This window comes from Anolis sagrei, chromosome 1 (assembly GCF_037176765.1).
Source record: "Anolis sagrei isolate rAnoSag1 chromosome 1, rAnoSag1.mat, whole genome shotgun sequence".
NCBI classification, from domain to species: domain Eukaryota; kingdom Metazoa; phylum Chordata; class Lepidosauria; order Squamata; family Dactyloidae; genus Anolis; species Anolis sagrei.
This window is the reverse complement of record NC_090021.1, coordinates 231,697,613-231,725,277: the sequence shown is the minus strand read 5'-3', so window position 1 is coordinate 231,725,277 and position 27,665 is coordinate 231,697,613. Positions and strand designations below refer to the sequence as shown.

At 41.7% G+C, this 27,665-nt stretch overlaps 1 protein-coding gene across 3 annotated transcripts in view; it reads right to left on the bottom strand.

Moving 5' to 3' along the window:
- LOC132773475 (unconventional myosin-X-like) overlaps nucleotides 1–27,665 on the bottom strand; it is a 119,584-nt gene that overhangs the window by 33,947 nt on the left and 57,972 nt on the right. For all 3 annotated transcript variants that reach the window (XM_060772723.2, XM_067461000.1, XM_067461007.1), the window contains 12 exons: nucleotides 24,124–24,253; nucleotides 23,256–23,374; nucleotides 19,124–19,270; nucleotides 18,357–18,457; nucleotides 16,420–16,486; nucleotides 15,594–15,686; nucleotides 12,879–12,947; nucleotides 10,513–10,595; nucleotides 10,263–10,371; nucleotides 9,124–9,204; nucleotides 8,542–8,666; nucleotides 7,242–7,356 (listed from right to left, as the gene is read on the bottom strand). In XM_060772723.2, the coding sequence (XP_060628706.2) occupies nucleotides 7,242–7,356; nucleotides 8,542–8,666; nucleotides 9,124–9,204; nucleotides 10,263–10,371; nucleotides 10,513–10,595; nucleotides 12,879–12,947; nucleotides 15,594–15,686; nucleotides 16,420–16,486; nucleotides 18,357–18,457; nucleotides 19,124–19,270; nucleotides 23,256–23,374; nucleotides 24,124–24,253 (1,239 nt within the window). The remainder of the gene's footprint in view (nucleotides 1–7,241; nucleotides 7,357–8,541; nucleotides 8,667–9,123; nucleotides 9,205–10,262; nucleotides 10,372–10,512; nucleotides 10,596–12,878; nucleotides 12,948–15,593; nucleotides 15,687–16,419; nucleotides 16,487–18,356; nucleotides 18,458–19,123; nucleotides 19,271–23,255; nucleotides 23,375–24,123; nucleotides 24,254–27,665) is intronic.

Below are 27,665 nucleotides of genomic sequence, written 5' to 3'. Positions count from 1 at the left end.
AATGACAAGTGCAGACAGACAACCTTTTCAGCAACACAGCAGGAAAAAGGTCTAATGTGTGTCTGTAGGTCCCAGTCCTTGCTGCCTTGAGAGTGGCATTCCAGCCTTTCAGCCACTTAGATTGTTTCCCCACCACCCAAATTGTACAGACTCCTGCCTGCAATGGAAGGGAGGGAGGGAGGGAGGAAGGAAGGAGAGAACCACCAAGGTTCCCCACCATCATGCCCTACCTATTCTTCTAACATTTCCATTCTGCACTTTCCATTTAGCCACAAAATACAGGAGCACAGGAAGCTCCTGGCCACAAGCATATTTGCCCCACAGGCTATTTCAAGGTTTGGGAAGATATTGGCATGGTGTCATGTGGTCATATGGACCGAATTAGAACAGAAGAGCCTGCAGGGGCTGAGCTTAGGAGAGACATTTGGATGCAACCTGGGGATACATGTACATTTTCAAAGGGCAAACAGGTGTTGGACACATGGCTTTGCTTGAGTACTGGCATCAATGAGAGAGAAAATCACAGAGTTAATTTAGGCCTCTCTTACCCTGAGGCAGGGAGCTGGAGAGCTCGTGGCTATCCTGGTGTGAAGGGGAGAGTTGGCCAAGAAGCAAGGCCCCCCTCATATACATACACACTTGCATTGAAAAGCAAAAAAAAAAAAAAAAAAGTCAAAACCCATAGTTGACAACAAGCAGCTGCTCTACTGTGCTCTTAATGAGAAACACAAAGCCCATCCTGCCTTCCCCTTCCTTTCCTGTGCTCCACAATTCCTTATACTAATCCCTTTCCTTCCTCCACCAAACAATTGCTTGGTATAGAAATCCTCCTTGAATATATTTCACAGGAAGCGTTTCCCACTCCTTCCCCCATCCTGCCCAGCACATGTGCAAGCCCACGCCCAACCTCGTGTGTGCACAGCTCCTCCGGGCATCCTTATCCCCACTACTATGGGTCATTCAGAGAGGCTTCAACAACCCCCCAGTGACCTAATAAGGGCCAGAACAGAACATGCCCAGGAGGCACAGACAACACCACCCCCAACCTCAGCTTCACCCTGTGAAACAAAGAGCAGCAGTATGCCTCCCAGAAGCTCCATGCAAAGACATTTCTAGCAGGTTCTCCTGACAAGCACAAAGGCACTGGGCTCACAAGGCAAACTCATGACTCTTTCAAGAGCTATTCATCTTTAAATCAGCAAAAGAAGAAATTCCTCTGCTGCTTCAGGCAAAGGCTGTCAGCTTCTTCCTTGCTCTGCTCTGCTCTTATGCTTTATACAGCACAGTGACACAGAGACATGCAGCAAAGGGAGCTTTTCCCACCATCTACCTCTGTGCTACAAAAAGCTCCTTGGTCTACTTACATTTCTGGGCCCAATCTCAACATGCACAAACAGAAGCAGAACCAATAAATAACATGTAGCTATTTTACTTGTTGCTCCTGAACACCACAGTATGCATTCCATGGACAAGCAGTAAAATATATAACGCATTCTCATTTAATAGCTTCAAGGTCCCCAACAAAAGCAAATATTAAAGGTAACATAAAGGTTTTCCCCTGACATTAAGTCTTGTAGTGTCCGACTGAGGAGTGCTGCTCATCTCCATTTCTAAACCGAAGAGCCAGCATTGTCCATAGACAATTTCAAGGTCATGTGGCCAGCATGATTGCATGGAGCCAGGCATGTAGCTGGGGGGGGGGGGGGGGTTGGGGGCTTCACCTCCCCCCTTGAAATTCTGATGGTGGTCCGCGAGAAGGCCTTACTGGTGCATTATTTAAACTGCTATGTTTATTCATATCATGATCTGATCACTATACTCAATATATCCCATATGCATGGGGGTATTGGGGTAACAATACAAAAGGTTTGCTAGGGTAGACCCTCTTTTCACTCAGACTCAGCCCCCCCGAACCAGACTCAGCCCCCCCAAACCAAACTCAGTACCCCCCCCCTCCCGAAACAAAATCCTGGCTACGGGCCTGCATGGAGCACCATTACCTTCCTGCAGAAGTGGCACCTATTGATCTACTCACATTTGCATGTTTTAGAACTGCTAAGTTGGAAGAAGCTGGGACTAACAGCGGGAACTCATCCCGCTCCCTGAATTCGAATTGCCAACCTTTCAGTCAGCAATTTCAGCAGCTCAGCAGCTGAACCCACTGTGCTACCAGGGGGCCCTTATAAGCATATATTATTTCTTTTTAAATGAAGATGTATCTCCTAGTGTACTAAGGACCAGAAACAGTTTTTTAAAAACTGTATTGGATAACTGAAACAAACATATGTTCCATGCATGTTTATTATTATCATAGGTCCAGAATTGGTCGGTGCAACTACTTGTTGAGTGTTTCCTTAGTTATAAGTCATGCTACTTCATAACACTAGCAAATGAATTCATTTTAAATCGGGTTTCTGCCTCCTGCAGAATTCTGGGGTTTATAGTTTAGTGAGGCTAAACTACAAACCCCAGAATTCTGCAGGAGGCAGAAACCGGATTCAAAGTGGATTCATTCTGTAGTGTTATGAAGTTATTAGTTTATTTCTATGTCATGTCAAAAGTGAAGTGTTGCATGTTCTGACAACACTACCAATTTTCCATTGCCTTGACTGTCTGACTTTTACTCACAATATACCAAGCCTTTCTCCACTAAAGGCATCATCTAGCCTCTGCTGAAGTCTCAAGTCACCCTTCCACATTTGTGGGTTAAGCATTCACAGGTTTAATTATTTTCAGATGGCTGTATTTTTCCCTCTTCCTCTGAATCTACCCTACATGCAGCTAAAACAATATGTTCTCCTTAGGAACTTGTAGATTCTCCAGTGTGATGATCAACTTCAAGGAAGATGTTATCACAGAACCTCACTGGAGAACCCACAGATGTCTTCTCTAAGATAGAAAAGGCACAGTGGTGGCATTTTATTTATTTATGCAGCTTTCATACGTTAATAGGAACTCTGCATATCTCTCCTCTGCAAATGTAGAGGAGCTACTGAATATCCAATCCAAATCTCAGAATGTAAGTCCATGTTGATGTTCCCTCTGCTTCTACGCAGAGAGTGCCCACAGTTCAAGCCCTGCAAGAGCCTTTTCCACCTGTGCTGGAAGAAACAGGAGACTAGTGTAATGTGACAAAGCACAATATGAGCCACCTTTGAGGGTGAGAAGGGCAGAGTATAAGTATGGTAAATAAATAAACAAAGGTTAAAGAGAGAAACCACAAGCACCTTTCCTTTTGCAGAGTTTTTAAATCAATAACCTGTCACATTCATGCATGAGACTATCAAACTTGTACTGGATTAAATCCTAAGCATCTTCGTGTTATGACCCAAATGATACAAAATCACCTTAGTGTGTGGGCCTCTGTCACCATCTGCCTTCAGTGATGGAAAACACACTCTATTACTCAAGTTTAATCTACCTACTACTTCCAATGGCTTTCCTCATTCTTTGTCACTTCTATCTTCTTGCACAGGGAAAATTTAAGATAGTGCAGACTGTGCCCAAGAGTGATTTGTTCCAGTCCAATTAATCAGCTGCCTTGGCATTTATCCCTTACGCGGGCTCCTTGCCCTGCCCTGCCCAATGTCTTTCTTAAAGCTGGCCTTACTTGCTTCCATCCTCCAGCTGCAATTAATCTTGGTGAATAGCAGAGTGCCTCCAACCCACCCTGGCATCCCGCCTCTTGCTCATCCACAAAGGGAAGCCTTTGAACTGGGACTAAAGCACTGCCAAAAGTGTTCCAGCTTCCCTGAACACCAGGAAGAGAGCCAGACCCTTCTCAGTTGGACCGGCAACTTGAGAGAGAGAGAGAGAGCGTGAGCGAGAGAAAGTCCTATTGTTCTCAGAAGGATCAAAGGTCAGATGTCTGTGCACCAGCCACTTAGCGCCTGCTCCCTTTTAATGGCTCCAAGGTTGATTCATTAACTTGTGCTGGGCAGGCGAAAAGAAAGCAGTTTCCTTTCTTCTCTCTTGTTGCAGGCAGGCCCTCCTTGGCCTCTCTTCCCTTCCCAGCTTGGTTGGGGCAACCCCACTGGCAGAACACTGTCCACTACAAGGGAAATGGCAACCCAGCACCACAGTGCTTAAATCAGTAAAAGCATGTAAAAGAACAACAACAACCTTGCAACACATCTAATTGCCTACCATTATCCTATACTTTCTTCTCTGTAATTCTGGCATGCCAAAAACTCCAGGAGTATTTAGAAACGTGTGACATGCCAACTCAATCAATCGCACAAGCAAGTCCTTCAAAAGAAGAAGCACTGCTAGCCTTATAAACTTGCATGTTATTGGGTTGTTGTGAGTTTTCTGGGCTGTATGACCATATTCTAGAAGCACTCTCTCCTGACATTTCACCTGCATCTAAGATATATAAATTGGGTTTATATATCTTAGTTTCCAACAGACCTCACAACCACTGAGGATGCCTGCCATATATGCAGGTGAAACGTCAGGAGAGAATGCTTCTAGAACATGGCCATATAACCCGGAAAACCTACAACAACCCAGTGTTTCCAGCCACGAAGCCTTCAACAATACATTGGCATGTTATTGCTGGATTAATCATGATTGTCCCAGACAAATACGTTTCCTGATGGTCTGATTAATGCAGAAATTATATTTTTCCCCAAGGAAGGTGCTAAGCAAATCTAGTGCAGAGTGCTTGTGCTGAAGGGAGATCCTGGTGAAATAAAAGACATGCCTTTGGGCTACTGAGAGCACAAAAGCATGCAAAGTGGTGCTTCATAATTTTATCTATCTATATATATCTGCCTCTCCTCCCTTATGGTTACAGGGGGGCATAAAGAAGAAATGCCATGAAACTACATTGGGAGAAACTGCATTTTGCACATTTGTATTTTCATTCAATCTCAATGTATTTTTATAGGGAGCAGCAATTATAGTGCATTTAATTGCTTTCTACCCAATTTCTCCTGTTTTAAAGGTTGTTGTTGTTATTATTCCGCCTTTTTTCCTAAAAGAGACTCAAAGCAGCAAACAGTGCTAAAATCTATACAATTTAAAACCTAAAGATAATAAACACTAAAATAGAATTAAATCTAGAGCCATCTAAAAATAACTAGTTCAAACCATTAAAGCTTACCTAGAAATGTGCTTAAAACATGAACCTATTATTTGACCTAGACTGCAAGTACATCATACTCAATGCTATATTTTACATCAGAATGCAGCTAGTTCTTACATCCAAAGCTCCTTGTGTCTACTAATGAAATTACATCCGTTTTACAATTAAAAAATCATAGAATCATTAAGTTGGAAGAGACCTTGTGGGCCATCCAGTCCAACCCCCTGCCAAGAAGCAGGAAAATCACATCCAAAGCACACACCCCTTCCCCACAGATGGCGATCCAGCCTCTGCTTAAAAGCCTCCAAAGAAGGAGCCTCCTCCACACTCCGGGGCGGAGAGTTCCACTGCTGAACAGCTCTCAGAGTCAGGAATTTCTTCCTAAAGTTCAGGTGGAACCTCCTTTCCTGTAGTTTGAAGCCATTGTTTCGCATCCTAGTCTCCAGGGCAGCAGAAAACAAGCCTGCTCCCTCTTTGCTCAGTGTGATGTAGTAGTTTGAATGCCAGATTCTAGGACACCAAGGTTCAACTTCTGCTCTGGGTGATCTTGGACAAGTCATACTCTCAGACTGTTGGAGGAAGGCAATGGCAAACCCTCTCTGAACAAGTCTTGCCAAAAACTTTATGTTGGTGTCATCATAAGTCAGAATCGACTTGAAGGCACATAAAAACAAAAACTACTGTAAGTGTAGTTCTAACTGTGTTGATTTGGACACATGGACTGAAGGGGGAAATCCAGTTGTTATTTCTTTTTAAATATGCTTTTCTATAGCCTGTATCTGCAGATGAGTTGTGAGTTTTGCAAGCTACCCTGCACCCATCTGCACCATAGATGACTGCAACTCCAATGCCTGCCTTGTTGCAAAAGAAATGCTGGCAAGAGGTCAGTCTACACAAGGAGCTGCTTTGTACTGAATCGGAGCACAGAAATATCTAGCGCAGCATTGTCCTTGGACAGAAGTTCTTCAATATCTCAAGCATGGGTCTTTTCCAGCTTGTTTAACTGAAGATCCTTTCAGCTGGAGATGCCAGGAATTGCAGGCGCAAAGCATGGAATATTCCACTGAGTTATGGCCCTGCCTTCAAGAGAAATTATATAATTCTCTGGTAAAATGGGAGCATGCCCCACAATTCTTTTTCCAATCTTGCTAGCACATCTATCAAAGCCAACCTGCACGGACATTTATTTGGGAGTAAAGGAGGTTTAAACCCATTTGAACCCATTACGAACCAGGCTGTGGCACAGCTTGTTAGCAGCCAGCTGCATTAAATCACTACTGACTGAGAGGTCATGAGTTCAAGGCCAGCCTGGGTCAGAGTGAGCTCCTGATCATTAATAGTCTAGCTTGCTGTTGACCTATGCAGCCCGAAAGACAGTTGTATTTGTCAAGTAGGAAATTCAGGTACTGCTTTATGCAGGGAGGCTAATTTAACTAATTTACAACACCATAAAACCTTCCAGCAGCATGCGTAAGAATGAGGAACTACTCCATCAAGGACTCGGTGTCACAAGTGGACGGTGAAGTGATAGCTTCCCCTGTGGCCAGAATCGAACTGGAATGTTAAATTGCCTCTGTGTCTGTCTATATATGTTGTACGTCTAATGACACTGAATGTTTGCCATGTATATGTGCATTGTAATCTGTCCTAAGTCCCCTGCGGGGTGAGAAGGGCAGAATACAAATAATGTAAATAAATAAATAAATAAATACATTCTGTACTCAATCCATAGGAAGTCCCTACTCAACCACTTTAAGATGAGATGTGGTTGGAGGATCAGACTGCCAAGATGAAGATATAGTATGCCTGGCTCAAGGATGAATGCTCCTGGGCCCTGAAATGATTATTTTCCCACCACCCCTACATTTAAAGTCAACTTCCTGTGATCTTTTTGAAGTGTTAAAATAGTAAAGAAGCTCTTGTGGAAATATACCCTTAGGCTGAGGAAGATGCTCTATCTCTGGGCTGGTTTGAAGGCAGAGCTGGAGGCATGACTTGTCCCTCCTTAGCACAGAACCCACCAGGTAAGCAGCACAGAATGCCAAGGCCAGTTAATTTACCAAAGGCATGCCCAGTGACAACAGCAACCATGCACTCCATTCTTTCAGTCAAAGCATAATTGCACATGCCCTTTTCCATATAAAAAGCACACCTTGGTTTTCCCAAGCTTCCATGCTCTTTGGGAATTGTCGTATGTTTGCAGGAACTCTGCACATGTGGTCTTTGCATTATCTGGATTGTTGCAGTTCTTCAAAAGCATCTTGTACCTGAGAGAACCAAATAAATTTTTTTACCAGAAATAGACTGTAAATTAAACTTTCCCCACTACTATGCGCAAAGATCTCACATGTGATGATGATCCTGACTCTTGTTTCCTTCTGAAAGATAACACACATTTGGAAGTCTCTCAAAAACCAGTACTGGCCATGATCTTTTCCAACAGTTCACAAAACAAACAATTGTTATCTGGCTATGGGAATGCAAGGCAGGAGAACACTAAGTTCCATTGGCCAATTATTTTATCCTAGGATCCCCCAGGGACTGCCAAAAATGCTATCATTGACTTCCCAAAAGTAGAAGTAGAAGTCTACTTTTACTTTTGAACAACAGGTAACTTTATGTTAAATAGTAAATAGTTCAAGCATTAAGATTGTCCAGGGAGATCCTGCTCTCGGTCCCACTGACGTCACAAGTGCGATTGGTGGGAACGAGAGACATTACCTTCTTGGTGGTGGCCCCTCAGCTGTGGAATTCCCTCCCCAATGAGATTAGATCTGCCCCCTCCCTCCTGGTGTTCAGAAAACTAGGACTACTAAAGCAGATAAATGACATCTACGAGGTTGATGCAATGTCTAATATGTTTTATGTCAATGTATTCTATTATTCTCATATAGAAAGCTGCTGTTATATATTTAAATAATTTATTTAATTAATTCACAATTTTATTTTATTTTGGTGAAGAAAATGGTGGCCAGCATAGCTCAGGGCTCCAGAAACAGCATTGGGGGCTACATGCAACCCAAGAGTCATCCTGATCAAAACCTGTTCTAAAGTCCCAGACTCCATAAATGTAATTATTTGCTTGATTAATTCCCATACTTCAGGATTATGAAATGTAAGTTAAGCAAAGTCCTAAATGTAGTTTATCAGACTTAATATGTTCATTTATTCTAACCCACTGCATTGCTATCTCAACTAATACGAGACACAAAAGTCCTTTTCAGCAACCCATAAGAGCAATGTGGTGACCTGTAATTATTATTTAATTTTGCAAGACTCAAAAGCAAAGGCCTACTCAGATTCATCTAGCACTACTCCTTCTTTCCTCTTCCCCATAAGTTCTAAGGATTCCCCAGGCCTAGTTATTGCCCTATGTGCCAGAATCCCATTGTGGTGAAAGCCATGTTTGACTATTCAGCAAAACTCCATAAGAGTTGAGCTATCACTTTTACCTGAGGAGAAAATCCTGAAAAATCCGCCGTACAGGAAATCCAGCTCTTCGTACCTTCACAGTCTCCAGCATGCCTGAATATCGCAGTTGTTTCAACACCACATCTGGACTGAAGAGATTGGAGGCCTAGGGAAAAGTAGAGATAATTCAAGGATAAGGAGCATCTGCTTGTATGAAAAACAGCATCTTTGTCTTGTGAGGATGATCCCCAGTGTCTCACTTCAGCAGCCACACAATTACACGTGCTCTTTACTCAATTCCTTTTTGTCCTAGTCGTGATCATAGGAATGGAAGAAAGAACTGAATAGGATTTTTGATCAGGCTCCCAGAATGCTCCTCTCTTGCCACAGCACCTGGGACTCTTCTGTCCTTGGTGGCCTGTAAGCCATTACTAATGCTCTGCTTATGCTGTGTTGGCTGGCTGAAAACCTACTGCATTCTATTTTCTTGAGCAAAGAATTGAAATTGCACCCTCTCCAAAAGGTCCTCCTACTCTACAAAGCTACAGCCTAGCTACCATCTAAGACCTATTGAATATCCTTCTCTTCCCTGTTCAGTCGGAATCCAGAGTTTGGCAATTCACCTTTTCCAGGTTGGGTTTGATGCAGCGGATGAACAGTGGGTTGCAAGTGCTGAGAGTAGCCATTAAGGAATGTAAAGAGTCCTGGGGGGAAAAAACAGAAATAATTTCAATCTTGGGTTGCTTTGAGTTTCCCGTGCTGTATGACCATGTTCCAGAAGTATTCTCTCCTGACATTTTGCTCATATCTATGGAAGGCATCCTCAGAGGTTGTGAGGTCTGTTGGAAACTGGGCAAGTGGCGTTTATGTATCTGTGGAATGTCCACGGTGGGAGAAAGAACTCTTGTCTGTTGGAGGCAAGGGTGAATGTTGCAATTGGACAGCTTGATTAACATTGAATAGCCTTGCAGCTTCAAAGCCTGGCTGCTTCCTGTCTGTGTGAAACGTCAAGAGAGAATGTCTCTGGAACATGGCCATACAGCCTGGAACTCATAGCAACCCAGTGATTCCGGCCATGAAAGCCTTCGACAACACGATTTCAACCTTTCTCTCACATCTATATATACATACAAAACACACCCCATCTGTCATAAAAAATCAGATTATTATTGTTGGTGTTATTATTATGTTTCTTTATACCCCGCTTTTTCTATCCAGAAGGAAATGACAAACTAGAGTGCCAGGAGAACCTAGGCACCGGTTTTGATGTCACCTCATATTTTCTATAGGTTGTGCACAGGGATACAAAGGTGTAGCCCCTCTGGAATCGCGTTCTTATTAACCAAGTAACTTTTTCTCCAGGCTGGGTTCAGTGGAAACCAGTTCTGCCAGTATGCAGCAGAAAGCAGCAATGCACAACACTGACTGGCTCATCCAAACGACATCAAAAAAATCAATTCACTTCCTCTAATCACTAGAACAGCTTAGTTACTTTCTAATAAAGTGAGTTTTTAAAAACTCACTTCCCATACTTGAGTATTACAAAATGTAAGTTAAGCAAAGTCCTAAATGTAGTTGGTTATATCATTGGAAAAATAGGCATTAAAGCATTTATGAAAATAGAAACATACGTTCTGAATCAACAGTTATAATGGGAGCCTGGATGCCTGTCTTTTTCCAAGCAGCCAAATGGAAGTAGGAAGAAAACCCCAACAATCTCTTCTGAATTTTTTTTTTGTTAGAGAACCTTTGTGGCTCCTACCCTGAACTGGGAGCTGACAGTCGGCCTACGCCTCTGAGTCCCCATCTTCAGGGTGTCTTCATTGCTGCAGCTAGAGACTCTTTCAAAGAGGTCGTAGATGAAATCAAGCCTAAGGGTAAAGCGGGAAGCGAGGCAGAGAAAGAAGACAGACAACACTGAATTCCAAAGGCAAAAATGCTTAGGTTGATACTTGCAGTACATGCCCAACAACGGCTACAAATATTAATTCCAATGAATATGGACTGTTTACCTGCTATCTTTCAACAAGTTTAAAACATCATCTCGAAAAGTGTCCCTGTTTTTCTCTAGAAAACCCCGCACATCATAGAGAACCTGCAAAGAACAGATGAGAACACAAATATCTTGGAACAGATTGGAACACAAACATTTGCCATGAAGAAGAAAACCTCCTTTACATCTACCGTCAAAATGTGGATGAAGTTCTCCTGAAGAAAAGAAAAATACTGCTAGGGGAGTTAAGCACAGTGATGTTCTTCCATTTAAGTAGGCCATACCTTGGGAAGTCAGACTTGGCCACAGTGGTCCATGCTCTTGTTACATCCTGTATAGACTACTGCAACACACTCTACGTGGGGCTGCCTTTGAAGACTGTTTGGAAGCTTCAATTGGTCCATCGGGAAGCAGCCAGGTTGCTCACTGGAGCAGCGTACAGAGAGAGAAAATCCCTCCTGTTGCGCCAGCTCCACTGGCTGCCAGTCTGATATCAAGCACAATTTAAAGTGCTGGCTTTAGCCTATAAAGCCCTAAACGGCTCCGGCCCAGCTTACCTGTCTGAATGTATCTACCCCTATGAACCACCTTGAAAATTAAGATTATCTGGGGAGGCCCTACTTTCGGTCTCACCTTCTTCTCAAGTGCGACTGGTAGGGATGAGAGACAGGGCCTTCTCAGTGGTGCTCCTCGGCTGTAGAACTCCCTCCCCAGTGACATTAGATCGGCCCCCTCCCTCCTGGTCTTCAGAAGGAAAGTTAAAACTTGGCTTTGGGATCAAGCTTTCGGAGAATAGTGCAGTGCAGTAACAGATATGGAATATGTACAATGACTATTGAATGGCGGTGTACTATGATTATGGATGGCGTGGTTTTAATACTAAATGTAATGTTTTAAAATGTTTAATATGTATTAATTTTAATTTAATTTTAATGTTATTGGAATTGTATATGTTGAATATTGTATTGAATAACTGCCTATATGTAAGCTGCCTTGAGTCCCCTTTGGAGTAGAGAAAGGCAGGGTATAAATTGGGTAAATAAATAAATATTTAAACCATTGGGAACTGGAAAACTAAAGTTCATGAAACTCAGCTAATAATTTCATCAAATGACTTTGAGCTACTCATCTCCTCTCAGCTTAGCCTTAATGTCACAGCATTGGTGTTGAGGGCAGAAGTGAGAATTTGTGGATGCCAACAGCTTGGAGAAAAAATAGGATAAAATGACACTGATAGATACATTCTATATGTTAGTTGTCTTTCACTAAATGCAACTTGTCAACCAGCTTCTGTTTGAGAGCCAATGAATGGCAAAAGCCCAGACATGGCAACCATTTAGTGCACAAATAGTATGATTAAGCATAGCACCAATGGTAAGCAGGTGGATAGGGAGCTGAACTATCACATGCATTAAAAATTACCTAAAATAATTACTAGAAAAGTACAGGGAAGTGATAAAAACTCATATTACATGACAGGTGAACTCAAGGTGTAAGTTCAGCCGCTCAAATGTGATGGGCCCAAGAGTCCTTTTTATTGCTTCTGGAGGTCTCTTGGGAAGTGGGGATGAGGGCTACACAGAATGCAAAGATGCCAAGTAGATGAAAACAAACTAAAACCAGAAGTGACCACTAATGATTATGAAAAATAGGTATATCTATGTTGAACAATGCAGGGGGACTCATATTCTATTTGAAAAGTGAATGGACTTAGCTGGTGTCATGATGTTTAGGTAGAATATTTTCCCCTGCCATTTGAATTCATTGCTTCATTGTGTCCTAGTCTCCAGAGTAGCAGAAAACAAGGCTATCTCCTCCTCAATGTGACATCCTTTTCAATATTTAAACATAGGGATAATGTCCCCTTCTCTCAGCCTTCTTTTCTCCGATCTAAACAGATTCAGCTCCCTAGGCCGCTCCTCATAGGGCTTGGCTGCCAAACCTTTGACCATTTTGGTCACCCTTTTCTGAACATGTTCTAGCTTGTCAATATCCTTCTTGACTTGTGCTGTCCAGAACTGGAGTGCTCTAGGAGAAGCTATTCCCTTTCTTTTGACCTTTGAAATAGGTCAGTCTTGAGGACTGGGTAGAGATAGAGTAAAGCAGCCTTGGCAGTGCATTCAGCCTCAGGGCTGCACTGTGTCTATGGCTGTTCTCAACCAAAGGGACTGCAATGCAAGGTCTCACCTTAAGTATACACATTGGCAATGGCGTTGAACTAGACAATATTTGATAGATCTGAATCAAAGATATGAAAACTTGGTGGAGCCTAACACCCAGTTAGAGCTTCCAGACCAGAGTTTCTTATTTTAACTTATCTTTGAGGCCCCAGCTGAGGCTAACTGCTCCTCAGTCAATTCAGCTCTATTGCTACAAGGCACCTACCTCTCCAGCATAATGTTGAATCCCGAACTGGAAATCTGTCACTCGAGGCTTCACGTAATACTGGTTGCTCTGAAACAAAGTAAAGGGGAACATAGTATCTAGTATACTGGCTGAAGAGCTCTTTTTTTTTTTTTACCAATGAGCTGATGATTTCTGTCCCATAGTAAGACATGGTAGAAATGAACACAAGACACACATTTTGTTGCAATGCTGCATAGAGTGAAAATTGGGAAATGTTGTGGATTATTCTTCTGCTTCTGAGAAGAAGGTAGAACAAGAGGCTGAAGACGCAGCACTTGGGAATCTGGGGCCAAGTGTTGAGGAGGAAGGAGAAGGAGAGGAAGACATACTACAAGTTCCTACATTTCAAGAATGGTGAAGGGCAAAAGAAGAAAGAAGAAGGTCAGCTAGAATCACAGCAAAAATGCTGAGCAATCAGACCTTGCCCTAGGAACATCTGTGATGGGAGCTCAGGGCTATAAATTAGCAGTGAAGCCAGAAATCAGCACTGGCAGCAACCGACCTACTTAGTGCGCTTGTGTTCGGTCTCCGTGCTACAATGTTAGCTTTACACTAGACTTCTTGCCAAGGACTCTTGTTCCTGTATACTGTAAGCCTCTTGCTAAAGACTCTTGCTCCTGTCTGCTGTGAAGACTTGGTGGCAAAAGCTTTTGTTTCATGTCTGCTGTAAGATCTTGCATTACATTTGGACTTTACCTTCTGTTTCCTTTATTGATGTTTGCATTATTATTATTATTATTTTGCTGAAGTAATGCTTTTTTAGTTACTTCTACTTGTGTTGTAAGGCTGTTTCTGGAGCAAAACAGGACAGGAGAGGGCTTCAATTTCTTTAATGTAGTGTAGAAGAGGGAATTTCAGCAGGTATTACCTGGGTGCATGACAAACAACACCTACTGAAATCCCCTTTTCTACACCACTGTTAAAGAGTTCTCTCTGGTTTTCATTTGGCACCCTTAGTGCTATCACAAAAGCTCGGTCCCACATGACCATAAGCCATGTACCCACAAGAGATCAGTCAGAAATGGTTAGATGGAGCCAAATGCCTTCTCAAGCAGCTGTCTGGGCTAAATCTCAGGCAGTCTAATGAGCCATAACTGATCTTTCGAGAATGTTCCCTGTCTCAATCCAGTTATATCATCACCCATTGGCTCTGCCTGCTTCTCGAATACCCCCCCCCCCAAATAAAATAAAATAAAAGGCATGTTCTTTCTCAAGCACAGTTCATGTCTTTTTGCGTTTAGCCATTATCCAGTAAACTGAACAAGGACGTCTATTCTAGCCTGAAACATTAATCTAATTTTAACTTCCACCCACTGAATCTTAGCAACTATTCATCTGTTAGGGACTAAGGGTCATCTGCTAAAGAGAGAATAGGCATTATACAATCATGTTTGTGTTGCTTTGAAGTGGTTGAGTTCGCTTCAGTGTAGCAGGTTTTTTTTTTAGTCAAATGGCATGAAAGGCGCTTGCAAGGGTTGGCACAGGGTCCTATCAACAAAGAAACCCCCAAAAGGTGCTGTGGCCAAGTGGATCTGCATGAAGAATGGTGGCACTGGCCTCTTTTGCTCACTTTACAGCTTTTTCAAAAACATCCTCCATACTGCTCTGAATGCGGCAGAGTTTTTATCATAGGACAACCCAAGAAGCAGATATGTTGTTTTTAGATGAAGTTAAAATATGGAGATTAGAAACAGTGAGACTGCAGTTAAACAATTTTTTCCTCCCCTTTAATCTACAGCTTGATCTTCCTCTCCACTTGATGCACTACTCTCTTTTGTAAAGATATACAAATAAGAAATACACAGAACTGTCAAATGCCATATGCACTGTGCTAATCACTAAACTCAATTACTACACTTTACCTGTGCAGCTACTTTTGAAAAGTGTCTGGAAACTGCAGCTGGTCCAGAAAGCAGAGAAGTCAAAGAACTAATTGATAAGATAACAATTTGTTTCCAGACCCAATTCAAAGTTCCAGTTATGACCTTAAAGCTCTCAGATAAGATACCTTTGGACTACAACACGTATCAGCCCTGCCAACATGGAATCACAGAGTTGGAAGAGACCTCATGGGCCATCCATCCAACTCCCTGCCAAGAAGAAGGAAAATCACATTCAAAGCACCCCTGATAGATAGCCATCCAGCGATTTAAAAGCCTCCAAAGAAGGAGCCTCCACCACACTCCAGGGAAGAGAGTTCCAGTGCTGAACAGCTCTCACAGTTAGGAAATTCTTAAGCTGATGATGACAAAAGATGATTAAGAATATCCAGAGGGACAAAAGCTGCTCAATCTTGCCTTTAAATGCTTCCCCTTAAATGCCACGTTTTTGGCTTAAGATTGCCTGCTTTTCCATATTCCATTCATCCCACTTCTTCTGCTCGTGGTCATGAGATCTGAGTTAGTGTTACACAATGAAATTGTGAAACCTTACTTTTTAGATTCATTAAAGAAGCAAACCAATCTGATAACTGACTGATAGATTTTAGAAGGATTTTACAAGGTTCTCTATCCACAAAAAATACTGTCACTTGGAGGCAATTGAGGCTGGTTTCACTTAACTCTCTCCCCAGTTTGTTCATACTGGAATCATTTTACTGTGGTTTCTTTTGTATTTTCTTTTCCATATTCTGAGTCTGAAATATAACAAAGTATTACAAATAGATACCGTGAAGGGAAATATATGCTTACTCACCCCATGCTGACTGTGGAGCTTTTCCAACAGGGTACTGTCTGTGCCTTTGGGGAATCTACTCTCTTCATTCATCAGTGCTAACAAGCCAAGTTTCTATAGCCAAAATAAGAGACATAATGAGCCAGTGGACTGTCGATTTGCTACAACAGAGGTAAGAATCTTAGGCCTTTTCTATACTGCCCTATGTCTCAGCATCTGATCCCAGATTATCTGCTTATCCCAGATTATAAAGCAGGAGATACTCATATAATCCAGTTGAAAGCAGATAATCTGGGATCAGATCCTGGGATATAGGGCAATGTAGATACAGCCTTAGGTAAGGTTGAAGATATTTTTTTGATTTAAAGATACCAAAGCTATCTTATGCTGGAGACCAACAGAGCTTTTTCCCAGTGTGCCAGTGACCAGCACCATATTTGTGCCTATCAACAAAAACTGTTTCTTGTGTTCTGGAAACTTGCTATGGTTTGGCAGTCAACAACTCACACACCAGCACCAGTCTATGGCTCACCACTTTGAGAAGAATTGCCTTAAATAGTTCCCTTACCAGGGAACAAGCAGATATGACATGTTGCTTTCTATAATAATAATAATAATAATAATAATCATCATCATCATCATCTTTATTTCTATCCCACCTATCTCCCAAAAGGGACTCAGAGCAAAAACTGGCAAACATTCAATGTCTAAGAAAGACAAACCAAATAATGGACAATAGACAACATCAAGGTATACTTATAAAACAACTCAGAAATAACAAAGTACCAGCTGCAAAATGAGACACAGAAAAAAGCTCTGACATTTTGGACAAATAAAAGAGGCCTACCTTTTCAATAAGATCCAGGCACTCTGCATTATCCATCCAATCAATGGCTTCCCAGCTTATCCCTTCTCTGACAAACAAAGAGGAAAAACACATTTTACATGCCTTTGTAAAGAACAGGAGGCAGAAAATAAGTTCTTTGGTCTAAAGAGAGAAAGAGAGGGCAGATAAACGCTGTTTCCAGTCGGTGGATGAATGTATAACATCACTTCCAGTCATCTTTTCTCCATACTGTCATTTTGATGTAAATAATGTATATAATGATATTCAAAATGGCTTTCCTGCTGCTAACTCAGGGCTCATCCAGACAGGCCCAATAGGTCTCGATTTTACTGGAGGCATCCAAATGACACCTCCAGTAAAAGCAAGTTAATATGGAGCAAACGGAGGTTTCCCTGGTTTATTCCGCAGTAATTAAACACTTTGTTAGATTCAGATTTTTATGAAAGATCCGGTTCTAATGAAGGGGACTGACTACCAGGATGCATCACACGTTCTCAGGGGGTCACTCTCCACAGTTATTCTGCACCTTTGGGCTTCTGGAGTCTAAAGGTGCAAGAGGACACCCACCCTCTCTCCCCCAACGCCCAACTTACTACCTAAAGCTTACTGGAAAAGGTCCTTGGCCACCATGGAGCCTTGTGGCATGAGAAAATGAAGCATGAGGAGATGGGAGGACGGAGGGATTTTTTTCCTCACCTCTCCCATCACCTCAGGCATCATTTTTTCAAGCCACGAGGACACGCTCCATGGCGGAAAAGGATCTTTTCCAGTAGGTTTTATGTGGTAAATTAGGGGCTTCAGGGTGGCTTCATGTAGCCACCCCAGGAGAAAATCCCGGGGTTGTGGGAGGGGATGCAGACTGAAATTGACGCTAAAGCGGGTTTCTTTAACCCAGTTCTGCACAGGTTTTAGTCATGTGTGGATGTGCCCTTATTTTCATCCTCCATCTGAGAGCAATGGGCTCTCTTGATTGCCAGAAGCCATTTGGAGTTTTATCACACCATTATGTTATAAAATCATAGCAATGCATTAGTACCACTTTGCTTCTGTTTTATCACACATCATCATTGCTTTCCAGGGATTGTTTGCATTGCAGGGATGTTGAAATGTTTTTTTTCATGCTGGAAGGAATCCATTAATGACCCCCCTTTCCACACAACACATCAGTAACCAGTTAGGGTGTAAATGTCTCATAGAGCTTTCTTCCATGAATGATCCTTTAGTGAGCATGGAGTTGGTGTAGATTCCCAAGGAAATCTAACACAGAAACCTCAAAAGATCACTGTATCAGTATTTCTAAACTTTTCTTAATCCCCTCTTTTCATTTCTGACTTGGAGCCCCTGGTGGTGCAATGGGTTAAACCCTTATACCGGCAGGACTGTTGACTGACAGGTCAGTGGTTCTAATCCAGGGAGAGCAGGTTGAGCTCCCTCTGTCAGCTCCAGCTCCCCATGCAGGGACATGGGAGAAGTCTCCCACAAGGATGGTAAAACATCAAACATCTGGGTGTCCCCTGGGCAACATCCTTGCAGATGGCCAATTCTCTCATACCAGAAGTGACTTGCAGTTTCTCAAGTTGTGCCTGACACACATAAGAATTCTGATGTTACATATATCCAACTGTTACACCACTGTGTCACCGTAACACTGTTTGTAACATAAATCATAATGTTACAGCATATCTAACTGTTATACCACTGTGTTATTGTAACACTGTTATGCCTAAAAAAATAAACAAACCCATAATGAAGTGTGTGGTGGAGTAAAGGAGTTGCCATTAATATGAATGAAAAAAAAACATGCAAAGGACACTCTTAAAGTGCAAATATGGCAAGGGTGCAATACAGAGCATCAACACTCAGGTATTGCAGGAACATTTTTCAAATAGAATAACACAACATAAAGGAGTGGTGTCATAAGTCCTTTAGAGTATTACCTGTTATATTCAAGCTGCTCCAGGGAGAATATGTGCTTGTTGAAATACTCCTGGAGCTTCTCATTTGCGTAGTTAATGTTAAACTGTTCAAAGCGATTTACCTGAGTGTGAGAGACAAAAGAAACCAGTATTAATCCTTGTGTTCTTGGTTTGGGAAAAATCTTTCCCAAAGGTCATGGGGAAAAGGACATACATGCAAGGAGCATGGGACAGATGGCAGAAGTGCTTACCAACAACCCTTCCAGACAGGTCCTCTATCCAAGGATCTGATCCCAGGTTTTCAGTTTATCCCAGATTATCTGGCAGCGTGGGCTCATATAATCCAGTTTAAAGCAGAAAACCTGGGATCAGGTCCTGGGATATAAGGTCTGTCTGGAAGGACCCCTAGTAATGCTTAGTCATTACCCTTATCCTGGAATAATTAACTGCGCTGATTGGTAAGAATCTGATAAGGTTGAGTAAAGATGGCTCAAGGCACAGATGAATAAAACATATCAGTTCAGTGTGCCTCTATCAAGTAAAACATGGAATATGTCCAAAGAGATATATTTACTACATATTTGAGATATTGTGGTAAACTATGTCTTTCTAAAGTTAGTTTTGCAAGATAACCCACTGTACACATTGCAAGAATTGTGGAAAGATCTTGGACAGTTTCTGCCTTGTTGGCTCTCCTTCCATCTACCCACCCTCCTTCCCATTCCCATTCTGCATGTATAGAAACTAAGTTTGGTTCAAGCAATAATTCACAAATTTTAATTCCTAACCTGAAAATTCTCAAAGCCGAAGATATCCAGAATTCCCACAGACTTAAAGTTTTCCTTCCCTTTTATTTTTGAGTTGATTCTGCTAATGATCCATGAGAAGCACTGCGAATAAAGAGCCATTGCAAGAGAGTCTCTGGAATCTGCAGCCTAAAGACACACAGGGAAGAAAATAGTTAGAAATGAGGAAAAGCTGTTTCAGCTGTATTGTTTTATTTGATAATTACATAATTTATTACGGGTAAAACAATTGAGAAATCAGTTCGAAACCCCAGTGACTCCACGGTCTGAGCCATAAGGACTACTAGCGGCAAAGGTTCATCTACAAAAGTAGAAGAGGTTGTAAATCTGAGCATGAGCGCTACCACTTCAAAAGAGATTAACTACATGATTGTAGTTTCTTTGTAATTAAAAAAATGCTTTTAGAAAACGAGGTATCATGGGGAATAGTCCTCTCACTGGCATGTGAATCTTTCATGAAGGGAGCATTCAATTGCCCCAAAACACACCTGCTTTCTAAAATAGCATAGTCAAGAAATAATTTACAGTCACCATGTTATTTGTAAGGAAGCCCAGTTAACCCAAACCCCCATCATTGGAGAAGGACACCCTGACCTTTCACACAGCTGAAACTGGGATATATAGCAGTGTGGACTCAGATAACCTATTTCAAAGCAGATATTGTGGGATCTTCTGGCTCGATATTCTGGGTTATATGGCTGTGTGGAAGGGCCCCCCATAAGTAAATTTCCTCTCCTTTTATAGCTGTCTGTGGTCCCTTCAATACTGCCCCTATATACCAGGATCTGATCCCACATTATCTTCTTATCCCAGATTATCTGGCAGTGGGGACTCATATAATCCAGTGTAAAGCAGAATGGATCCTGGGACATAGGGCAGTGTATAAGGGAGCTGAGAGATTTCAAGGGCATCAGCCTCTCAGAAAGTCATATATGAGCTACCAGGAGTCATTCCACACCACATAATTATAGCACTACGATTCCATTGCAACTAATATGGCTGCATCCTATGGAATCCTGGGTTTAGCAATCTGGTGAGGCATTAAACATCCTCCTTGAACTTCAAATTCAGGGATTGCACTGGATGGAGCCGTGACAGTTAAAGTGGAATCAAATGGCTGTAGTTGTGTACCAGGAAAAGCCCAAAACACTCCTTTCACAATGACAGCCAAGGACTGATTACACATGACAAAGAATGAATAGCTACTGCCCTGCATCTCTTCTCAGTAACATTCACGTGAAAAAGACACACGATGCCATCACTCTGACTGCTCATCTGGCCTTGCTCCCTTTAATTGGATTCCACTAAAAGGAGGGGTGGGAGTGGAGGGACGGCACAATGATTTCATCTCACATGTCTTTAACTAAACATTGTGGAAGAGAGTCCCTTGGAGGTGGAGGAGGAGATGCAGGTCAGTGGCAACAATTAGTTCCTTTCATCACATTGCTTGAGTCTATGTCAATCACATTTGGCAACATGCAGACAAGGAAAGCAGAGATCAAGTGGACAGACTGCACTGTCATTCAACATCTTGGCCACATCTTTCAGGAACGGGCGCCTAACTCACCACACCCAGCATCAGGACAAAAGCAGACACACAAAGAGACGGCTACGCAGGCCCTTGTCAAAGGCTCTATTCACTATCCTTTGCTCCTTCTACTCCACCCACTGAAAATGTCAAAGCTGGGAATGTTAAAGAGCTGGGCATTCAGTCCATGCTGACTGAGATCGCGATGTCCTCTTCTGCCTAGTACAACATCTGGCAACAGCTGGCTGCCATCTCTGGAGGATTATGTTGAGGAAAATATAGCAACTGGAAGCAGAAAGCGTAGCTAGCCCAGTAGGGTTACTCCTACAATGACCAAGAATAGCCTGGTATCTTTTGCAAAGTTCAGCAATGGGCAGAGCTTTGCATTGCATTTATCAGCTTGTGTGCCAGGCGTGCAGGAGAGCTGAAAGCTGGCATCTCTACAGTCTCAGCTGTCATTTGAAATGAGTGATTGTGAAGGGGCTCGGCTATTGCAAGAACATGAGCTGCCTTGAGAATCAGATCAAAGAGCTAATCCAGCATTCTGTTTCTGTTGGCTACAAACAGGAAATAAAATTGGAAAGTCCTCCTAAATGTTTCCCACTGGCACCTAATAATCAGAGATATGTTGTCTCTAGATATGGGTTTAGAGACATTGATATATATATATACACCTTACACTAATCTGTCGCACGAAACTTTGAAAGCCAACAATGGCTGGAGCTGTCACACCTTCCAATGATTAATTCTGTAAATAAATTTTGCATTGCCTAGAGAAGCTTTTTCATTTCTTTGTACTGAGCTCAAAATGGTTCAGATTAGACAACTTCATGATTGTATCTCATAGCAAAAAGAAACAAGAAAAAAAAGGGGGGGAGCTGGGTTATGTTCTGCAGGACTAATTTGAGCCTCAAAATCTTGCTCTGTTGAGTAGAAAACTGTTCCTTTTTCTGTGTTTAAATTCTGCTTTTACCACACATGCAAAATCCTCTGCTGCAAAAATTTCCTTCTATTTATTTCTTGGGGCCTTAGTCCTTGTCAGCCGCAAAATAGTGTGCCATGTGTCAAACTGTAGACTGTTTCTGCATTCTGAGAAACATCTTTTGTGAATTGACCAAGAGCAAACACTATGCTGGACTGAATGAAGACCAATGAAAGCTCAACCAACACAACGATCAGGAAATGCATCTAGCTTAGAAGGGCACATGCTTTTACACCAGCCTGTTCTTTGCAAGATACAGATTTCTGTAAACTGTTTGCCTGATAGCTGTTGGTCTCTTGAGCTCACATTATACAGCATCCACAGCAGGGACAGAATCATGCAGCTCTCTAGATTAGGCTTGCCCAATCTGTGGCCCGTGGGCCGCATGCAGCCCGGGAGGCCTATAGATGTGGCCCAATACAAAATTGTAAATTTACAATGGATGTGGATGTGGATTTGGACTTGGATTTGTTAACTTTAAATGAATGTTTTAATTTACTGTTTAGCTAATGTTTTAATTGTGATTTTAAGTGCTATTGTTTGTGTGGCATCTAATGATTGCCGGTTGTAAACCACCCATAATCCTTCGGGGGTGAGAAGGATGGGATATAATGGTTCAAAATAAATAAATAATGAAAATATTAAGATTTTTTAAATCACAAACCTTGTAGATGACAATGGAATTGAAGGAAATAACCAGAGTGTATTCTATCTACAAACGTTGGGAGTATAATCCATAATCACATTATAATTGCAAACAGTTCAGACAGAAGATTTTTTTTTTCATATCAGGAGCGACTTGAGAAACTGCAAGTTGCATGTGGTGTGAGAGAATTGGCTGTCTGAAAGGACATTGCCAAGGGGAAGCCCGGATGTTTTACTATCTTATGGGAGGTTTCTCTCCACATGAGAAGCTGGAGCTGACAGACAGAAGCTTACCCCGCACCTTGAATTTGAACCACTGACCCTTTGGTCAGCAGTCCTGCTGGCACAAGGGTTTAACCCACTGCGCCACTGGAAATGAAAAATTGAAAAACTGTAAAGAAAAGAGCAAGTGGACTCTGTTGCAAGGTTACATAAAATGAATTTTGAAAAAGAATTCAAGTATGTATTAGGCATAGTGCCACTATGTGCAGTCTGCTCTTGCTATTTGTAGTCTAGGATAGCGATGAATACAGCCCAACACAAAATTGTGGCTTCAGTGTTATGGTACTGTGCTACTCAAAACAATTCCTCTACTTCCAATGTGGCCCAGAAAATTAAAAAAAGTGGACCCCCATGTTCTAGATTTTGTTATGCTGCAACTCCCATCAATCCTAGCCAGCAAAGGACAAGGAACACTGAGAGTTGCAGTCTAACATCTGGAGAGGCACATGATTCCCAACCCTGGACTAGAGCAATGGATCCACAACATTCTCATTCCATGCAAACGGCTTCCCTTTGCCCATGTTCACTCAATAGCAAATGTATTATCAAATATGAGAAATCCTCCTAGGCTCTGTTTTCCTCGGACACCCATGTGGATGCTGCCACCTAGGGGCAAATGCCCTTTCAATGTGGATGCGCTACCATAGCAAGTGCAAAGTGGGGAGCTGCTCACTCACCTGCTCCACAGTGAGGGGAGAGCTGATCTCCTCCCCTCGGAGAAACATGGATCGCTGGGTGAGCACCTCAGAGAGTTGGAAGGTATCCAAGCCAAGCAGCTCACTGACATTATTCAGCACTAGGAGAGACGGTGACAGACAGGCAGCAGTAGTAAATGCTTGTGAAAACACAGGACTTATTAAAGTGTTTTCAAAACATATCTCATTACCATTACTTGTTTTGATGTTTAAAAAATAACTTGTGCCATTTTTCAGTTACTGTATATACTTGAGTATAAGCCGAGCCAAATATAAGCCAAGGTGCCAAATTTTATTACCAAAAGAATATGGGAAAATGTATAAGCCGAGGGTGGGAAATGCAGCAACTACTGGTAAATTTCAAAATAAAAATAGATACCAGTAAAATTACATTAACTGAGGCACCAGTAGGTTAAATGTTTTTGAATATTTACATCAAAACTGTAATTTAAGATAAGTCTGTCTAACTCTGATTAAACTATTATTCTAACCTTCTTCAGTGTAAATGTGCTTACATATCTTTCCAATAATAATAGAGTTAAATAATAAATGTAATAATAATATAGAGTAAAATAAAAAATAATAGAATAAATAATAAATGTAATAATAATAATAATAATAATAATAATAATAATGATGTAAGGTAAATGTAATAATAATAATAGAGTAAAATAATAAATGTAATTAAAATAATAATAATGATCCAGTAAGATAATAAATAACTTTGACTTGAGCATAAGCCGAGGGGGGCTTATACTCAAGTATATATGGTACTTTAATTGCTTTCAAAAATTCTGAGGGAGAAGCAGGTTTCATAAAGAGACTCCCTTCAGAGAGGGGCACCACGTACCCGTTTTTGTTGTAATCTGAGCTCCTCCTGCAGTCATGAAGTCAATGTTGCCAAGCAGCAGAATGCCAGAAAGCAGCTTGAAGATGTCTCTGATTTCCTCAGAACTGAATCCTATCACTTCAAGAGCAGTCTGCTCAAAGCATGTTGCAGTAAGAAAAAGGAGGGAAGCAATGAGAAAACACAAAGGGGTTACAAATGAAAAATGCTGTCATCTACAGGGAACTGATTTAAAACTATGTCTGAGAGCATTCATATACCCTTGATCATAGTGCTAGACAGAACCTTGAATGGTATGCCTTCCCCAAATTCAATTGCACATGAACACACACAAGTTTTCTCAGGCTGAGAGTATGTTGAAGTAGGTTTTCATGGATGAGCAGGGAATCAAACCCTGGTCTCCAGAGTCATAGTCCAATCCTCAAACCACTACAGTGTGCTGCCTAAGCACCATAAACTACCAAGGCATGAACAGGTCCATCACCCCTGGTCAGAAATGACCCCTAACAGTTTGCACTTGGTGGGATTCTGCTTGGACTATTTCTGCCTCTGTGGCATCTCATGGCTCCAAAGCCATGAGGCTGTGGATCCCTCCCGTGCGCTGCATTTCAGTCCATAGTTTAAAAGAGCTTTACTGGGTATTTAACACTGCCCCCAGATAGGTTCAACCAGCTAGATAGCTCATTTACAGCTCTTCTACAGACTAAATTTCATTTGATGCTGGAAGCTGTGCCTGCCAAGGTTATGAGAAGAGTTGATTGTCCCTGCCAAGGAAGAATTGCTCCCCTTCTCGTTATGTTTCTCCTCTTCCATCCCTTTCGTGCTCTGCCCTCTCCATGTCTTTGCTTTATCATATACCATTGACTTTATCTCTTAAATTGCACTTTGTTTTGTGCATATTGCTTTGAAAGCATATTATAAATAATAAATATGCTTTATCCCTGCACATCAAGTCCCTACCTGTACCATGCACATCGCCAAACATATTCTTTTTCCAATGAGTAAGCTCTTCCTTATCTCAGCTTTTTTGAATTAAAGAAGCAAGCATTGGGATGCAAAAGGACAAGTTGCTTTCCTGTAATTGCAGTTCTTTGAGTGGTCATCTGTAAACTCAAACTCAGATCACCTGCACCTGCATCATATATCATTTGAAACCTTGAAGGATTCTTGCAAGATTGTATTGTCAAAGACTTCTTACATGAGCCTTTTTCTATTACTCTACTCATACCCTGCACACCACACCATGGGAGTTGTGGTTTTATGTCTTTTTTTGTCAAATAGTGCTGGTGTCTCACCAAACTACAACTCCCATGATTTGGCCATGGCAATTAATGTGGTGTAAAACTATTATTACCAACAGTGTAGATGCACCCTAGTGTTTAGTCTACAGGGAGGCATATCAGAGGCCAGAGAACCTCTTCACAGATGTGGAAGTACACCGTGCAAAAAAGACAGCAGATGCAGCCATTGCTCCAATCCAATGACTTCTCAGTTGTGCAGGAGGACATTTGCCAGAAAATTCATATACTAGTCTGATAGTCGCTGAGACTCATGTGGACAGACGCTGTGCAAAGACAGGGAATCCTTTCTTGGCAGATGAGTAGCAGACAAAGAGTCTCTGTGTCCTCCTAGAAGAACGATCAAAACATAAAAGGCCGAAGCTCAGAGGACATCTAATAAGTTGAGAGAGCATTCCAGATCCACCGCAAGCTTTTGAAAGAATGCTGGGAGAACAGTATTTGGATTTAGATGGAAAGCAGACACCAACTTTGGGAGGAAGGAGATGTCCCAAGGTAGTCATCCATAAGTTTGGTCAACCCATAGAGCAAATAGGTCACTGGCTGTTTTTGCCAAGATGACTGCAACAAAGAATGCTGTCTTCCAGGTGAGTAATTTTATGTCACATCAAGCCAAGGACTAAAATGATCTCTGAGGGCCCTTCCACACAGCCATAAAACTCAGAAAATCAAGGCAGAAAATCCCACAATATCTGCTTTGAACTTGGTTATCTGAGTCCATGCTACCATATATTCCAGTTCAAAACAGAAAATGTGTGATTTTATTCAACTGTATGGAAGGGGCCTTAGACATTTGGGACAGAATTAGCTCTAGGTTCCACTGCAAAGTTAATTCGACCACAAGATGGATATAGATTTTATACCTTTTCAAGAAGGTTTTAACCAGTGAGTCCTCAAAAAAGGAGGACTTGCCAAGGTGTTGGAAATGCTAAGATACATCTGACAAAGAACATTTGATGGAAGATAGAGATAAGGAGACCAAAAATTCCAACAAATGTGCAACTCTTGCCTCCTCTGAAATGGATTTTTTATGCTGAAGAAATTCAGTATACTTAGCCTACTTTCAAGCACAAGAATACTGAGCAGATTATCTGTGTGACACATCCATAAAGCATTTAGAGGGGCATTCAAGAGAAAAAAAAATTCAAGCTGTTGGTTTGATGGTATGCAGGTCAGGACGCCTTCCCTTCTCTTCAAGGATAGTGAGAATATCCAGTAGTAAAAGAAACCCCTGATACTGAGCTTGGGACAGATGCAGTTGAGTGGCTAAGCACAATGGGTTAGGCCACCATACAGTTACTAGAACACACACTTTTCTGATTTTTGCAATCACCCTGGGGATTAGAGGGAATGGTAAGAAAGGGTACATGACAGGTCTTTCTCAGAAGAGACTTTAGTGCAAGAACCAGATTCAGAAATGCAGGTAGCAGCTCTTAAAACCTCACAACCTCTGAGTATGCCTGCCACAGATGCAGGCGAAACATAAGGAGAGAATGCTTCTAGAACATGGACATACAGCCCAAAAAACCTACAACAACCCAACTCTTAAGATGTTCTCGTAAAGCAGGACCTTAATCTTGGAAGTCCTTGAGGCGTAAACACTCTGCAATGTAAGAAGGTGTCAACTAAGTGGCCTTCTTTTAAACCAAGAAGACACTTAAGAGTGATCTTCTCTTTTTGTGATCTTTACTACCCAAGACACATATTTCTGGTCAAAAGCCAGTGAGGCCCTAAACCCCAAAAGATAAGAGCGCTCTACACAGTTAACAGCATTTTATCCATTTTATCTGCATCAAATCAATAATGGTCAAGCTAAAAATGTTGAGTCCAAATCAAATATTGATAGTAAAAGTAAACAAAGCCAAAGTCACAATGAGATAGGTAAGACAGAATTCAACAATAGTTTTAGAGAACGTTCCTCTCTAGGTAGGAAACATGCTAGAATGGCACACAGGGAGTGGGTGGGTCTCCCACCAAAAAGCTCATGCAAGAGCTCTATAAAGTTTCAAATGATGCACTGCGTAGGAAACCACATTGTGTGAGTCACAGAAGAAGAAATTCAAAACACAAAGACAAAAACATCAAGGGGAAGTGATTCCAGGCTACGTTTTTGCCTTTGACATTAAATTAAATAAAGCCATTAAAAGGTACTATAACAAGGAATTAAAGGAATGAAACTCTTTTGCCTGTAAGAATTTTGTTCCCAATTCTTACCCCAATGGAAATGTTAATCTAAGACAGAAGCAT